This window comes from Drosophila montana, unplaced genomic scaffold (genome assembly GCF_035044405.1).
Source record: "Drosophila montana isolate Dmon_TW-CO22-7 unplaced genomic scaffold, ASM3504440v1 contig_3123_1, whole genome shotgun sequence".
Taxonomy (NCBI): domain Eukaryota; kingdom Metazoa; phylum Arthropoda; class Insecta; order Diptera; family Drosophilidae; genus Drosophila; species Drosophila montana.
Window position 1 is genome coordinate 576937 of NW_026998002.1, and position 15488 is coordinate 592424.

General features: G+C 43.2%; 3 protein-coding genes across 5 annotated transcripts; 2 read left to right on the top strand and 1 right to left on the bottom strand.

The window, feature by feature from the left end:
• Positions 1–175: 175 nt before the first annotated feature.
• ninaC (STKc_myosinIII_N_like and MYSc_Myo21 domain-containing protein ninaC) lies at positions 176–6870 on the top strand. Its single transcript, XM_064685840.1, has 14 exons — positions 176–333; positions 861–1187; positions 1250–2113; positions 2178–3115; positions 3178–3470; positions 3542–3813; positions 3876–4162; positions 4231–4380; positions 4438–4535; positions 4606–4659; positions 5288–5475; positions 5531–5946; positions 6006–6300; positions 6350–6870. The coding sequence occupies exons 2-14, from the start codon at positions 903–905 to the stop codon at positions 6725–6727; spliced, it is 4518 nt and encodes a 1505-aa protein (XP_064541910.1). The 5' UTR covers positions 176–333; positions 861–902; the 3' UTR covers positions 6728–6870.
• Positions 6871–6906: 36 nt separating this feature from the next.
• On the bottom strand, positions 6907–9826 carry LOC135430981 (MTOR-associated protein MEAK7). The gene is made up of 8 exons (XM_064685841.1): positions 9595–9826; positions 8807–9031; positions 8428–8743; positions 7992–8365; positions 7899–7926; positions 7755–7833; positions 7591–7681; positions 6907–7410 (listed from the first exon to the last, which is right to left on the bottom strand). The coding sequence occupies exons 1-8, from the start codon at positions 9721–9723 to the stop codon at positions 7306–7308; spliced, it is 1347 nt and encodes a 448-aa protein (XP_064541911.1). The 5' UTR covers positions 9724–9826; the 3' UTR covers positions 6907–7305.
• A 1412-nt stretch (positions 9827–11238) lies between these two features.
• Positions 11239–15023, top strand: LOC135431048 (dual specificity protein kinase pyk3-like). 3 transcript variants are annotated; one of them, XM_064685955.1, is made up of 10 exons: positions 11243–11482; positions 11636–11798; positions 11911–11990; positions 12053–12352; positions 13078–13508; positions 13640–13712; positions 13768–14079; positions 14133–14312; positions 14366–14507; positions 14564–15023. In XM_064685955.1, exons 3-10 carry the CDS (start codon positions 11949–11951, stop codon positions 14713–14715), a joined length of 1632 nt encoding a protein of 543 aa, XP_064542025.1. In that variant the 5' UTR covers positions 11243–11482; positions 11636–11798; positions 11911–11948; the 3' UTR covers positions 14716–15023. The 3 variants fall into 3 exon arrangements, 2 of the variants coding, with proteins under 2 accessions (XP_064542025.1, XP_064542024.1); XR_010436722.1 differs by lacking the exon at positions 11636–11798 and having other exon boundaries at positions 11239–11482; positions 14383–14507; positions 14564–14728; XM_064685954.1 differs by lacking the exon at positions 11636–11798 and having other exon boundaries at positions 11244–11482.
• The last annotated feature ends 465 nt before the right edge of the window (positions 15024–15488 follow it).

Consider the following 15488-nt stretch of genomic DNA (forward strand, 5'->3'; position numbering starts at 1 on the left):
CCTTTTATCCGCGTTTCCTTTGTTTCACGTGAATGTCGCGCTGCCTGCGACTGGGCTTCTAATTCAATTAGTTGACTAAATAGTTGCCAAGGTACAGGGATGGGTGGTCTTACCAATTCAGCGTGAATTGGAATAGACAATTGGCCAACATGCCATGGCGCTGCTGCGGGGCTTCTTCGACTCAGTAAAAAGCCGAGGAATCCGTTTGCACAACTTTCAGTTGGCTTTTTGCAGCGCATCGTGCTGCAAGCGTGCGGTCGGTTCGGGAATTCACCTACAGCAACAAAGGATACCATCAACGTTCGTTCTGTGGCAAATTACTTCTAAGCAAAGGTCTGTCTATAAGGATACTCGATGGTTAATGCTGCAAGATGTATTACATTAAAAAAAATATAAAGCATTAAAAGAAACTGTAACGAAATTGTTTATAAATAGATAAGTTTCCTAAGTGACCGAGCCGAAAGGGCAATTAAATAATGATTGGGCTTAAAATCCATAGCTAGATCTTAAAAGTCAGTGATATATATAACTTTGCTTAACAGTTTGTTACTCCACAAACAACTCAAAAGTTTTAAAAGTTTCCTATTATCATTTGAGGATCCGTTCAAGTTCACTTAAACATTCTGGAATACTTCTTTCTTCAAAAAACCCTTTTCGTATTATCCTTGGCTGACTTTTCCGAAGGAATTTCAGTTGTGTTACAACTGCCTCAACTAAACCCTTTCCAATTTTTGTCGATGGGGGCCTCAACCCTAAGCAACCCCATCTGCTCACTGGTAATCGGGTGAAACCTTTCAAATTACTAATGCGATTTACCTTTGTTATTCCCTCCGTGACCTAATCACCATAAAAAACTTTAGCAACTATTATATCCTGAGAGTATCCTGATCAAGTGGGACAAAATGTATTTGCCGTATACGCAATTGCCGGATCCGACCGATAAATTCGAGATCTATGAGGAGGTTGCGCAGGGTGTCAATGCGAAGGTTTTTCGGGCCAAGGAACTGGAAACTGATCGCATCGTTGCACTGAAGATACAGCACTATGATGAGGAGCACCAGGTGTCCATTGAGGAGGAATATCGCACGCTGCGCGACTACTGTGCACATCCAAATCTGCCCGAGTTCTATGGCGTCTACAAGCTGTCGAAACCCAATGGACCCGATGAGATTTGGTTTGTCATGGAGGTCAGTGTGTAGGCGAAAGCACCAGCCGTATTCCAATCCAGCTAACCTTCAATCGTTTACAGTACTGCGCCGGTGGCACCGCCGTGGACATGGTTAATAAGCTGCTGAAGCTGGACCGTCGCATGCGGGAGGAGCACATCGCCTACATCATCAGGGAAACCTGCCGCGCAGCCATCGAGCTGAACCGCAACCATGTTCTGCATCGGGACATACGGGGCGACAACATTCTATTAACCAAAAACGGATGCGTTAAGCTGTGCGACTTTGGGCTGTCGCGCCAGGTGGACTCGACGATGGGCAAGCGGGGCACCTGCATTGGATCGCCCTGCTGGATGGCACCCGAGGTGGTGACAGCTATGGAAGCCCGTGAGCCGGACATTACAGTGCGTGCCGACGTCTGGGCCCTGGGCATAACCACCATTGAGCTGGCCGATGGTAAGCCTCCGTTTGCAGACATGCATCCAACGAGGGCCATGTTTGCAATTGTGCGCAATCCACCGCCCACATTGACGCGTCCGACGAACTGGTCGCAGCAGATCAATGACTTTATTGCCGAGTGCCTGGAGAAGAATGCTGAGAACCGGCCCATGATGGTGGAAATGGTGGAGCATCCCTTTCTCACCGAACTCATCGAGAACGAGGAGGAAATGCGTTCCGACCTAGCCGAGATGCTGGAGCTAGCCAGCGATGTCAAGACATTTTACAAGGAACCAGAACTCTTTGTGGACCGGGGCTACATCAAGCGCTTCGATGAGAAACCGGAACGCATGTATCCCGAGGATCTGGCGGCCCTGGAAAATCCGGTGGACGAGAGCATCCTCGACTCGCTGCGCAACCGTATGGAAATGGGCGAGTCCTACAGCTTCATTGGCGACATTTTGCTATCTCTGAACTCCAATGAGCTCAAGCAGGAGTTCAGCCCTGAGGTGAGTCTCTCATAAAACCAACTGCTCAGCCAAACAGAAACCGTAATCGTTGTATCTTTTGTAGTTCCATGCCAAGTACAAATGCAAGTCACGTTCGGAGAATCAGCCGCACATCTTTTCCGTAGCGGATATAGCCTATCAGGATATGCTGCATCACCGCGAACCGCAGCACATTGTGTTCTCCGGCGAGAGCTTTGCGGGCAAGTCCACGAATGCCCGTCTGCTAATCAAGCATCTCTGCTATCTGGGCTCTGGCAATCGTGGCGCCACGGTGCGCGTCGAGAGCTCCATTAAGGTCATACTCATGTTGGTGAATGCTGGCACACCGGTTAATAGCGACTCCACGCGGTGTGTCCTGCAGTATTGCCTGACCTTTGGCAAGACGGGCAAGATGAGCGGCGCCGTCTACAACATGTACATGCTGGAGAAGCTGCGCGTGGCCACCACCGATGGCAGCCAGCACAACTTTCACATCTTTTACTATTTCTATGACTTTATCAATCAGCAGAACCAGCTGAAGGACTACAATCTCAAGGCGGATCGCAACTATCGCTATCTGCGCATACCGCCAGATGGTCCACCGTCCAAGCTCAAGTATCGTCGTGACGATCCTGAGGGCAATGTGGAGCGCTATCGGGAGTTCGAGAGCATTCTGCGCGATTTGGACTTTAGCCACAAGCAGCTGGAAACGGTACGAAAAGTCCTAGCTGCCATTCTTAATATTGGCAACATACGCTTCCGTCCGTCGGGCAAATACGCCGAGGTGGAGAACTCCGACATGGTCTCGCGCATTGCAGAGCTTTTGCGCGTCGATGAAAAGAAGTTCATGTGGTCGCTCACCAACTTCATCATGGTCAAGGGCGGCATTGCCGAGCGGCGACAGTATACAGCAGAGGAGGCACGGGATGCTCGAGATGCGGTGGCCTCTACGCTTTACTCGCGTCTGGTTGATTTTATCATTAACAGAATCAACATGAACATGTCCTTTCCACGCGCCGTCTTGTAAGTATTGCTTCCGATGTGCCGTAGACTCTTGGATTATATTAGGTTTCCTGCCTTTACAGCGGCGACACGAATGCCATAATCGTGCATGATATGTACGGCTTCGAGTGCTTCCATCGGAATGGCCTGGAGCAGCTGATAATCAATACACTGAACGAGCAAATGCAGTACCATTACAATCAGCGCATCTTCATTAGCGAAATGCTGGAAATGGAAGCGGAGGATATTGATACCATTAATTTTAACTTCTACGATAACAAGACGGCGCTAGATAATCTGCTCACCAAGCCCGACGGACTTTTCTACATCATAGACGATGCGTCGCGCTCCTGTCAGGACCAGGACTTGATTATGGGTAAGCCTAGGGCTCTTCCTCATTCTCTTGACAGCTCCCTACTAACTTAATCTCTCCGCTCTTCCGTTTAGACCGCGTGTCGGAAAAGCACAGCCAGTTCGTGAAGAAACACACTGCCACTGAGCTATCCGTGGCCCATTATACGGGCCGCATCATTTACGATACGCGCGCCTTCACCGACATCAATCGCGACTTTGTGCCGCCCGAGATGATCGAAACGTTCCGCTCCTCGCTGGACGAGAGCATCATGCTCATGTTTACCAATCAGCTAACCAAAGCTGGCAATCTAACCATGCCATTTGAGGCCGTACAGCATAAGGATGAAACCGAACGCAAATCATACGTGAGATGCATGTGGTCCTGGCACAGATCGAAACCCCGCCATTTACATTTGATCCATTGCAGAATCTCAACACGCTCAGCGCTGGCTGCATCTCGCAAGTGAATAACCTGCGCACCATGTCGGCCAACTTCCGCTTCACCTGCCTGACCCTGCTCCGAATGCTCAGCCAGAATGCGAATCTGGGTGTGCATTTTGTGCGTTGCATTCGCGCCGATCTCGAGTACAAGCCGCGTGCCTTCCACTCGGACGTCGTGCAGCAGCAGATGAAGGCGCTGGGCGTTCTGGACACGGTTATTGCACGACAGCGCGGCTACTCCACACGCCTGCCCTTCGAGGAGTTCCTCAAGCGGTAGGCAGCGAGTTTGACTTTGACTGTGCTCCCAATCCATTAACCTCTCCTTTTGTATGCTCCTGCAGCTATCAATTCTTGGCCTTTGACTTTGATGAGACCGTTGAGATGACCAAGGAAAATTGCAGGCTGCTGTTTTTGCGCCTCAAAATGGAGGGCTGGGTTCTGGGCAAGACCAAGGTCTTCTTGCGCTACTACAACGACGAGTTTTTGGCCAGGTGAGCTCGACAACGAAATCGCCTTAGACTAACCACTAAGCTGGGCATCTTTTGCAGGCAATATGAGCTGCAGGTGAAAAAGGTCATCAAAGTGCAGTCCATGATGCGCGCCCTGCTCGCCCGCAAGCGCGTCAAGGGAGGCAAGGTCTTCAAATGTAAGTGGCGCCGTCTAACGCAGCTCACATGTACTACGGCAAGTCCTTAACTCTCTGTCTCATCACACAGTGGGCAAAAAGGGGCCAGGCCAGCATGATGAGGCCGCCAGCAAGATACAAAAAGGTAAAGGTAAAACTCAAGTTGATAAACTTAAAGATTTCGATGAGGAGCATATCGACTTAAGCGAGACTCCATCGGAGGCCGATGAACTGTTTCTGGAGGCGCGTAAAGACGAGGCTCTCGCCGCCGTGTGCATCTCCAAAATCGAGCAGGCCTCAGTCGACGAATAGATCTCACACTAATAACCATAATCAAGCAATGTCCATGTGGGCACACTATACTAACTCGTGGGGGTAGTACTACCAACCCCACACACCAAATACTACATACTACTCTGCGTGCATATAATAAAATATCAAAGTAACCAAGCCACAAGTTTACATTAGTAGTAGTCTAGGGAGTCCGGCTGGTGGACTGGTGGACAATTTAAGCCGCTTAGTGCCAACATCTTTGGTATCCACCTTTGGCTATCAGCTCCAAGCCACCCTCACTGATGCAACCAATCGGCTTAGGCCGCCACAAACAGAAATGAATTATAAGTGCTGCATAGAAAATAAATGAAAATTTAATTAAATTAAGGTGACTCCCCGCCCATTGACCGCATTTCTAACTGGCCACTAACCCGCTCTCTTTCTTTCTCCTCCACATCTCTCTCTTTCCCTCTCTCTTTCTCTTTTGCTTTCTTGACCAGCTTATCGGGGCTTCCGCGACCGTGTCCGCTTACCTCCGCTGGTCAACGTGAAGTCCGGACAGCTCAATGAGAACACGGCGGATTTCATTCGGCCGTTTGCCAAGAAGTGGCGTGAAAAGTCCATATTCCAGGTGCTGCTACACTATCGCGCCGCACGCTTCCAGGACTTTGTCAATCTGTCACAGCAGGTAAGCGCTCACATTGAACCTTGATCCTGAGCTCTAATCGAACCACCTGCAACAGGTGCACATTTACAACCAGCGCATGGTGGCCGGTCTCAATAAATGCACTCGGGCAGTGCCATTTGAGCGTATTAATATGCGTGAGGTGAACTCCTCGCAGCTGGGACCGCTGCCCGTGCCCATCAGCAAGATGCCATTCCGCTTGGATCAGATACCCTTCTACGATACACAATATATGGTGGATCCGGCCAATTCGATTTCGCGGCAAACCTTCCCCAATCACTTGCTGCTGCAGCAGCAGGAGGAAGACGAGCCCTGGGATAGTCCGTTGCAGCGCAATCCTTCGATGACCTCGTGCTTGCTCACCTACAATGCGTATAAGAAGGAGCAGGCCTGCCAGACAAACTGGGATCGCATGGGCGAGAGTGACAACATCTACAACCAGGGCTACTTTCGTGATCCACAGCAGCTGAGAAGGTAAGCCAAATGCACAATCTCACAATGGGTTCTCGTGCTGATCAGGGTATGCTCGCCAGGAATCAAATGCAAAAGAATATGAATGCCTACAACAATGCCTACAACAACTTCAACAACAACAGCAACTATCAGAGCAACAACATGAGTGGCAACTGGGGAGTTCATCGGTCGGGTTCACGCCGGAATTCCTTGAAGGGCTATGCGGCGCCGCCACCGCCGCCGCCCATGCCCTCCTCCAACCATAATCGCTATAATCCCAATCAGCAACAGCGCAACTATCAGCAACGCTCCTCATATCCACCCGCCGATCCGGTGCGAGAACTACAGAATATGGCGCGCCGAAATGAGGACGATGTAAGTAATGAACAGTATTATGGGATAGAATTGAGATTCCGTCTTACAGAATTCGGAGGAGCCACCATTTAATTTTAAGGCCATCCTGCGGAAGACAAACTATCCGCGCGGCTCGGAGACGAACACCTACGATTTCCACAATCGTCATGAATCAGAGCATGAGCAACAGCACACATTCCAGGCGCCAAAGCTGCGTTCCACTGGACGACGCTACGATGAGGAGGGCCAAAACTCCAACTATAATGCCGGCAAATATGGTGCGGCACGCAATTTTGGCCAGCGTGCCCCGCCGCTGCGCCAGACACCAGCGAGCGTAGGACGCAGCTTTGAGGATAGCAATGCGCGCTCCTTCGAGGAGGCGGGCTCCTACGTAGAAGAGGAGATTGCACCTGGTGTCACGCTCTCGGGTTATGCTGTTGACATATAAAACCCATTAGATATCTATTTAGTATATTGTAGCATGCGAGCTATACTAAGTGGCTTCAAGTAACAGCTTTGTAATTTAATATTTAAAATTATAGTACCTACCATGAGTACCCTGGCAGGCATAAATAAAAAAACATATACATAGTTTTGCATAGAGAGTTTAACGATTTAAGCAATAAATTTGAGTTCGGCAAATAGTTTGCGATTTATTTAAACGCGGAAAAAGAGGTTTACGACGATATTACATTGCTTTTGAACGATTCATTTCACTTGTAGTCCTAAAACGCAACAAGAATACTTGCAGTATTACATAGACACTATGCATAATACATTGTTTATACGTATGTATATATATCTATATTATATTATTACATTATTGCCTTAACAAAAGTTTGAAGGAATGGAAAGAACAAACACTTTCTTGTACACAGGGTTTGTTTTAAAGTGTGTAGGAAGGTTTTTATGGCTAAAGTAAATATGTAAAGGTTTTAACCGCACACCCAAAAGAGATATAGTGCTATAAATTCTTGAACGCAATAAAACCGAGCTGCCACTTAATGCCTTGAACAGCGACCGCCATCAATCATCCATGCCCGGTTCACGAAGCCCATCCGAGTGCATTTGCTTGCCAGCAATTTCCAGCATGGCACGATCCTCCAGATTGCTGTCCAGCACAGAACGTTTCTACAGATAAACCAGCAAAGGTAATTATAATTCTGAATTGAATAGGCTCCTAATTATGATGTTAGTTTTAAAAGTGCTTGATAAAAACTAGTTGAAGATTTTAACCAAAAACAATTTTTTAGTAGGCTTTCTTTCGAAAATGATTAATATGTTGCATATTCTAGTGTGTAGAGTGTTTACCTGACCATCCCCGCCCTCGTCATCCTCCTTGACGGGCAAATCGCCTACAGCCCAAACCTCCATGTTACGTATTTTGAATTGCTTGCGTTTGCTGTAAAATATTGTATTGTTGTGTTTTTAGTAATGCGCATTTCAAAGCGTATATATAAAGTCAAATAGCGCACCTGAGCTGCACATAGTCGCAATATGTGGTACAGCTCTCCACACTCTGACCCTCGCCAAACATGCAGTCTAACCAGAGGCCTGCAAAATAGTAGTTAATGTATAAATTGATTCTAATTACAAGCTTTAAGTGTTATTGGTCTTACCCCAGAAACCAAACTGCCCGCCCATGCCCTGTACAGAGAGTTGAGGTTAAAAACGCTAATCGATACACATTTTTAGAGGGCACAATTACTCACCAGCCCATTGGGCATTGTATGCTGATTCAAGTTAAGATACTGATAATGTTCATTGTAGCCCGTGGAGGTGAAACAGCGCATGGCTGGACTGAGCGTATAGAGCAAAGAGGAATCGTCGCCACCAAACTGAGGCTTCAGGGACCATGATTCTGGTGCATAGCCGCCAAATATGTATTGATCCTCATCTTCAATAAAGAACAACGTGGGCCCTTTGTCTATCATCTTGCCTATCATAGTGGAGAAACTCTCGCCGTGGACTTTCGATGAAAATAGGAAACGCCATTTGTGACGCATCTCGCGCGGTAGCTGTGCATTTATATACAGCACATGTGGCAGCTCGATGATGGGCCTGTAGTGACTGCTGTGCGGGGCATCTGTATGCGCGAATGTGATTTACGATTGTCATGATTGAGGCATACAATAGAACATTACATACCGCAAAGCTGAGGCAGAATGGAAATTTCCACATCTTTGATGATTTGTCGCTTGCTGCCACCATGGCGTGTGTAAAGCTGTACGAAAACCTCGCGCCACAATTGCAGAAACTGCGGCGTGACATGCAGCCAACGCTCCAGTGCCTCATTGTGCAAAGTGTGCTCCAAATCTTTGCTTAGATTACGCATCAGACCCTTGGCAAAGCTGCAGACCGAACGTTCAGTTGTAAGAAAGCCCAAGTCCTGCCATTCCTTAATGGTGGATCCCTTCAAAGTGCTCTCCAGATGCACATAGCTCTTTATGACCGAGTGTATATACTGTAAGCAGGGCAATTTTAATTAATTAATTTATATTTCTAAAATTAAGGATTTAATGCTAACCTGTTCAAGCTGTTTGCTGTTGTAGCTGTCGTTGGCGCCGCGTTGCAGCGATGCGAGCATCATTTGCATCTTCATCTCAATGCTGCCACGTTCCATGATGTAGTAGGGTTCGCCAAATTTCCTCAAGGGTATATTAATGCAATGCTGTCCAGGTTTCGTTGGCATAAACAGAAACTGAGCCGTGCCCTCGGCTAGCGAACGCTCGATTGTTTGAGACCATGCTTCCTGTTTAAAACAAAAAAAAGAAAAAAAAAACAGAACAGAATTAAATTCAAATTTACAAAAAATAATAAACAAATTCTTGCGATCGCAGCCAAACTCGGCCACTGAGAAGGGGGACACGCTGTTAACGCTGAAATTGGCTGCATTCGTCGCGTCTATTGTTTATTATAAATTCAATTTCGTTGCCATAATTATGTGCGCCAACCCCCCTTTGGATTCACTACTAATTCGTTGGCAAGCAAATTAGGCAAAGGCAAAGCAAACACAAAATCAGCCGCAAATGCGAAAAGCAAACAAATTAAATAAACCAAAGAGACACGTTCAGCCAATACAACAAATGCGAAGTGTTATTGATAACGCCGATAGTGACAATGACGACAGCTTTCCCCTCACATAATATATCATTTGTGGAGTCGCATGACATGAGACACGAGACACGAGACGCACAACTGACTGTTGCAGTGAACCTTGAACTTGTGACCGGAACAGCCACTGCAGGAAACTGCAGTCAACTGCAGTCATTGATTTTTGGCTAGCACAAGTGCAACGACCTACTGTGCACCTACCACGAGTCGATCCGATGTTAATTTCTCTAAGGCACCGCCAGATGCGTTGCGGTACGCCGTTTCTAGAAAGCGCAGCTCCTCGGCTGTGTATAGATTGTCCGATTCTCGTTTGCCACTTGTGTTACCCATCGTTATGTGATCGTATTTTATAGAATGTAAACACGCTACTGATGCTTGGTTTTTAAATTGAAAAATTGAAAAAGCCAAACACAACAAAGACGTAGCACAGCTGTTGTGCAGTGTGACCGCAGGCCAGTAGCAGAAAAATGCTGCTAACTCAATTCGCCGCACCGCAGCCGCACACCGGTGTGACCATTGCTGCCAGTTCAAAGCGCGGGCACAGCCATTGGGGGCGTTTTGAATCTAATCAGTTGCGTTTATTTAAAAGTTCGTGTTGTTTTCTTTGCGGACATTGCATTTAATTCTTCATGACGCCTGATTTAAATATTATTCTTAATTAAATGTTTCCATAAAATAGAAAATAAATTACCCAGCTATTAGAGATTATACTAACCAACTGAATATATGACTGGCTGGGTTATGTGTTTTGGGAGAGGCCACTTGCAAACATTGAATCTTTCAAAAAATGTCGGCCAAAACATCTAATTCACTTTGGAAATCTTTTCATCTTTAAAGTATATATAAAAAAAGTAAAAACGACGTAGTCGAGTTGATCGTTCACTGGGGATATTAAACGGACAATTAGCGACCAATTACCGCGTCTTGTCAGTTTTTAATCGACAAGCCCCCACTCTCGTGGTTGTAAAATCAAAACAAAAATTCTAATCGCCTCACTACTATCCGATCCGTGATTACTCATTACCGTTTTCATGATAAGCTTACCTCTTTATATTTGTTATTTTTGTCTTTCTTATCTTTTTGCTTGTCATCGTGATTACTATAAATAAGTTATATTTATTATTATTTATTATTATTATTGGTTTCATATACATTTTATCATTATCAATATTATTATCAAAAATCTGTCTATTACAAAATGGCCGCAGAAATGATCGGTCAAACGATATGTTTTGTAAGAAATACTTTCGCAATCAACGATTTCTGCTAATTATAATTCTAACAATTTGGCAGAATCGTAACTCAAATCATTTTCTGTAAAATTGAAATCAAAGCATTCTTAAGCATTACTATACATCTCAGTGTGTTTTTCGGTAGCCCGGAGATAATACTTTTTTTTTGGTTTCGCTTCTATTAATTCCAATCTATTAGCATTTCTAGCATTTTAGTCAATCGGAAACGCTGTCTCTTCTCCTTTCTAAAAAACACTGACAATCCTCAGCCAATGTCAGGGATGGAAGGAAGTGCATTTTAAATTTTCTGGTTTTCGACCCAGGAAAATGATCTATTTCTTGTTTTAAATTTTCTCAGGTGACATTGAACCACAAATAGCAACTTTTAAAATGTGATGTCAGTTTCTTTGTGCAACGCCCCTGCATGTCCCGCTTTCGCGATAAGAAAGCTATTATCAGTGATTATACGGCAATCAAAGTTTAAACAAATGACAGGAACTTGATTGTTATCGCTTACTTTATTTTGGTATTTATCGATCCCCTTAAAAATGGGTACTCGTTGAACACTGTTTGCGCGATAGGCTTACTTTTTATACCCTGTTATACTGTCTGAATTAGTTTGAATTTGTGAACATACGCGAGCAGTTATCAAGTTTTGTCTTCAATGCTTTGTTCTCTGTTATTTTGACCCACGATCAGAGCTAATAGTTCGCTTGTTATCAGTGCTCACACAGCTATCAAACTGTAAACACTTTAGACTTTTTTAGCAGACAAAAAATAATATAATGCATTTCTGCAATGATTGCATAAATAAAACATTTCTTTTAGACGCCGCTTAATCACCCAGCAACTAAATGGTTAGTATTAAAATGTGTACACAAGAAGTGTAACACATTGATATAGCATATAATCTATAATATATATAATATATATAATAATATATACATATATAGTATAATCCGTCTACCTGACTAATGTCTGTAAATTTGCCTTTTATTATAATGAAACAGATCTGCCTTTTACGAACTGGCCACAGAAATGATCGAAATTATAGAAATTGGGTTTTGCAAGAAAAACTGCTTTATTTAAATCCAACTCACGAATTACGAATGTTTTTCTGCTACTAACAATTTGAAAGAACTTATCATATAGCTGGCGTATAACGATCGATGGGTAATTGTGTTTTATTATAATAGAATAATGATATTGACTTTTATTTAATTGAGGGAATACTCTTTTTTTTCTTGTATAATTTCTATTAATTCTAATCTGTTTTATTATCTAGCATTTTAGTTAATCTGCAAGCTGCTTTTGCGATTGAACATGGACCACAATATTAATTTAAACGACATCGATCTTAAGGAGGTAATGATATCTTACTATAGCTAGCTTATTAAAATCGAACCAAATTAATGTTTATCTTAAAGGTAATCGGGACCGGCGATTTCTCTACAGTATACAAATCAGTTTGGCTTCAAAATACAGTTGCTGTTAAAAAATATCGCAAATTTAATTACGGATGGGTCAAGAGTAGAAACGCGCCGCTATTTATCATTGACCATAAGAACATCCTGAAATTGTATGGGGCTGCATTCTCTCCAGCCATAGAATTCCACCTAGTTATGGAATACGCAGACTGTGGATCACTGGCTACCCATATTTATGGGTCAGATGTCCCAAGCTATTCTACGGAAGACGCACTCAAATGGATGCTCCAGTGTGCCGAGGTATGTTCCATTTCCTCTATTCTCTATTTTCTATTCTTATAATTAATATAGCCTAATGAAAACATCTCCGACCCCATGAACTAGATATATATTCTTGGTCAGCGTTAAAAGCCGAGTCGATCTAGCAATGTCTACCTGTCCATCCGTCCGTATGTATGAAGTTGTGAACGTAGGGCCTTCTATTGCCCGCGCAGTACGAATAAGTAAATCTCGTTTCGCCTTCCCATCTCGCAAAATCCAATTAATTTCAATAACAATGACAGTCACAATGGATGTTGCCATATTCTATAGGACAATAGGCTTACTATAGACAATTTCAACAAAGTTGGTTAAGAGATTATGAATGAAAAAGTTTGGCTTTATTGAAAAATCCATGGGACAGTTAGCGCCAAGTGCAGGCATTTTCGGTATGCATGCGTTACTTTTCGAATTCTATCAATAGAACTGAAAAGTGTATGTAACGAATGTATGTAACAGTCTGAAGGAAGTATCTCCAACCACAAAAAGTAATTATATTCGTAATCAGTACGACGATCGGACTTGATTTAGCCATGTCTATATAATAGTGTCGTGCTCGGAAATTTTAAATTGTTTGTGTATGTGTGTGTATGTACGTATATTAGAAGGCAGCTAGAATGTCTGTTAACACAGCGATTCATTCAGGGTATCTCCTAGTCGGTCACTCCTGACAAAATCACTCTTACTTCTTTATTCTCACTTTGCAGGGTCTTGCATTTTTACATGGGCTGACGCCGTTGCCTTTATTTCATGGCAACCTGAAGCCGGAGAAATTGTTTTTAGTCGATAACTGTCGCTGCTTGAAGATCGGTGCACTGGGCAGTCGACATAACGCTGTATCAAAATACTATATACCACCTAACGAAGAAGTATATGCCGAAAAAACCGACGTATATAGCTTTGGAATAGTACTTTGGGAAGTGCTTTCCCGCAGAAAACCATTTTGTGAAAATGAGCTGCCTTCCTTTCCCCTTTTGCAATGTATTTTTGGTACTAGACGTCAACCACCTTTGAATTGTGTCCCGGATGGGTTGGGCTCTAGCAATATAAAATCGCTAATTAGCAGGTGTTGGGACAGCGACAAAAATAGGCGGCCTAATGTGAATACTGTGCTATTGAACCTCAGCATGATTATCAGGTATTTTTTAAGTAAATTTCTTTATTTAATTTTAATTAGTTTTATAGAAATATATTACAACTTGCTTTAAGTTGTAATCTTAGAATACAAGAGTTTTTTTTGTAAATGGAATTTACTAACTTTTTGTCTAGGCTATATTTTGGCAATGTCCCAACCTTAGAAACAGCAGCCACTGATCATATCAGGGATGTACAATTGGAAGAGGTAATGTTCGCCCATTTTTTTAATTTCATTACATAAGTTAATACATTAATTTTAGGAAATTGGCCGGGGCGCCTTTGGCGCTGTCTACAAGGCTAAGATGTATGGCATTCAATTGGCGCTGAAACGAATTTTTGTAAATGATGCGGATGCCAAAAAGGGCATTGAAAGAGAAGTGAAGTACCTATCCAGCGCTTATCATGAGAATATAATTAAATTTTATTGTACTATGGAAGATAAAGAGTGCAAAACGTTGATTTTGATGGAATTCGCAGACTGCGGATCACTCCACAATTACATGTATCGTGATAGAAAGGAGCGAAACTATACTTACGTGGCTGCCCTCAATTGGATGCAACAATTGGCGAAGGTAAACACAAATCGCGTTCTACGTGCAACTAATAAACATGAATTTCGTTCAAGGGTGTTGCTTATTTACATGCCATGAAACCAAAGCCCGTGATTCATCGCGATCTTAAGCCACACAACTTGTTACTTGCGAACAATTACCGTACCTTAAAGATAGCTGACTTTGGAACAGTCACGGAACAGGCTACTTTGATGACGATGACAATTGGCACGCCCGGCTACATGTCGCCAGAGGTTTGTATTCCTCGAAATGTAAAGGAGAAGGTTTAAGAATGTTTATTAATTAGATTGTCAATGCCCAAAGATATACGGAAAAAAGTGACGTATTCAGTTTTGGCATTGTGTTTTGGGAGGTAATGGCACATAAAAGGCCCTTTTATCACTTGGAAAATAATGAACCAGTCGCCATGTTGATTCAAGTTAGTAAGGGTAAGTAAGCATACAAATTAAATAAACCTTTTTATTCAATTCATCTTTCGCTGCAGGTAAACATCCTCCTTTAAAAGATGTGGAAAACTGCCAAAATGCGGAGAAATTAAAAAAAGTATTGAAACGTTGTTGGAATATTCTTCCGAAAAGCCGACCAACTATGGACATTTTGAAAGAAAAGCTGAATAAACTATATTTACAGAGCTAATATTCCACATACAGCCCTAAGTAGTATATAGTTTAAAGTAAAAGAACTGTTATAATTACAGCCTAAAAGAAAATAATGTTCGCGCAGTCTGAGCGGAGCTCCATTTCGTTTCGCTTTACAGATAGTTAGTTTTTAGTTTTTCGATTGATCGCATCCTAGGCACAACTTCTTCGAGTTGGCTGCCAACCAACGACATACATACATAATAATTAATAGATTCTAATAAGTGCCCTGTGCGGCAAAATAATTACATTCGAAACAAAAATATAGTTCTTTGAATTTCGCTGCACACAAGCAGTGATAAATAATTAGTTGCAAAAAGGCTTGAAACTACACAGATAAGTTTTTGGATATTTTAAACTAAACAAATAATACAAAATCGGTACGTCTAAAAGTTACCTTAAGAAAGGGGTTTTGGAATATTCTGTCCAATGTAAAAAAAAACGCATTAAGCCTGAAATTTGCTGAGTTTAGTTTCGGGTACCAACTCATTTCGCAAATTTCGCGAAATCCAACCCAACCGGGTGGAAAAATGGAATGAACAATTTTTTATGCGAGATTTCAATTTTCGCCTGACTGTTTAAAGCTTGTTTTCAAAATACGTTTTGAGCGAATACGTTTTCAGCGATTTTACAAATTCCACCCGCAACTGTGGATAATAGAAAGATTTTGATTTGGTATTCCAATACCGGTGAGAAGAATGGAAATTAACTAAAAGCGTAAATTGGTTTTATGCCAATGTATGTGTCAGGTTGAAAAAGAATGCTCCGATT

What these genes read in the sequence shown, in the direction of transcription:
- ninaC (XM_064685840.1), top strand. Translation starts at nt 903, where the DNA reads ATGTATTTGCCGTATACGCAATTGCCGGATCCGACCGATAAATTCGAG. An exon ending in AAACCGAACGCAAATCATAC is followed by an intron (nt 3,814 to 3,875) that starts GTGAGATGCATG and finishes GATCCATTGCAG; the next exon opens with AATCTCAACACGCTCAGCGC. An exon ending in CGCGCCGAAATGAGGACGAT is followed by an intron (nt 6,301 to 6,349) that starts GTAAGTAATGAA and finishes TCCGTCTTACAG; the next exon opens with AATTCGGAGGAGCCACCATT.
- LOC135430981 (XM_064685841.1), bottom strand. Translation starts at nt 9,723, where the DNA reads ATGGGTAACACAAGTGGCAAACGAGAATCGGACAATCTATACACAGCC. An exon ending in ACAGCAAACAGCTTGAACAG is followed by an intron (nt 8,744 to 8,806) that starts GTTAGCATTAAA and finishes CCCTGCTTACAG; the next exon opens with TATATACACTCGGTCATAAA. An exon ending in ACGAGGGCGGGGATGGTCAG is followed by an intron (nt 7,411 to 7,590) that starts GTAAACACTCTA and finishes GTTTATCTGTAG; the next exon opens with AAACGTTCTGTGCTGGACAG.
- LOC135431048 (XM_064685955.1), top strand. Translation starts at nt 11,949, where the DNA reads ATGGACCACAATATTAATTTAAACGACATCGATCTTAAGGAG. An exon ending in AACCTCAGCATGATTATCAG is followed by an intron (nt 13,509 to 13,639) that starts GTATTTTTTAAG and finishes CTTTTTGTCTAG; the next exon opens with GCTATATTTTGGCAATGTCC. An exon ending in CCGGCTACATGTCGCCAGAG is followed by an intron (nt 14,313 to 14,365) that starts GTTTGTATTCCT and finishes TTTATTAATTAG; the next exon opens with ATTGTCAATGCCCAAAGATA.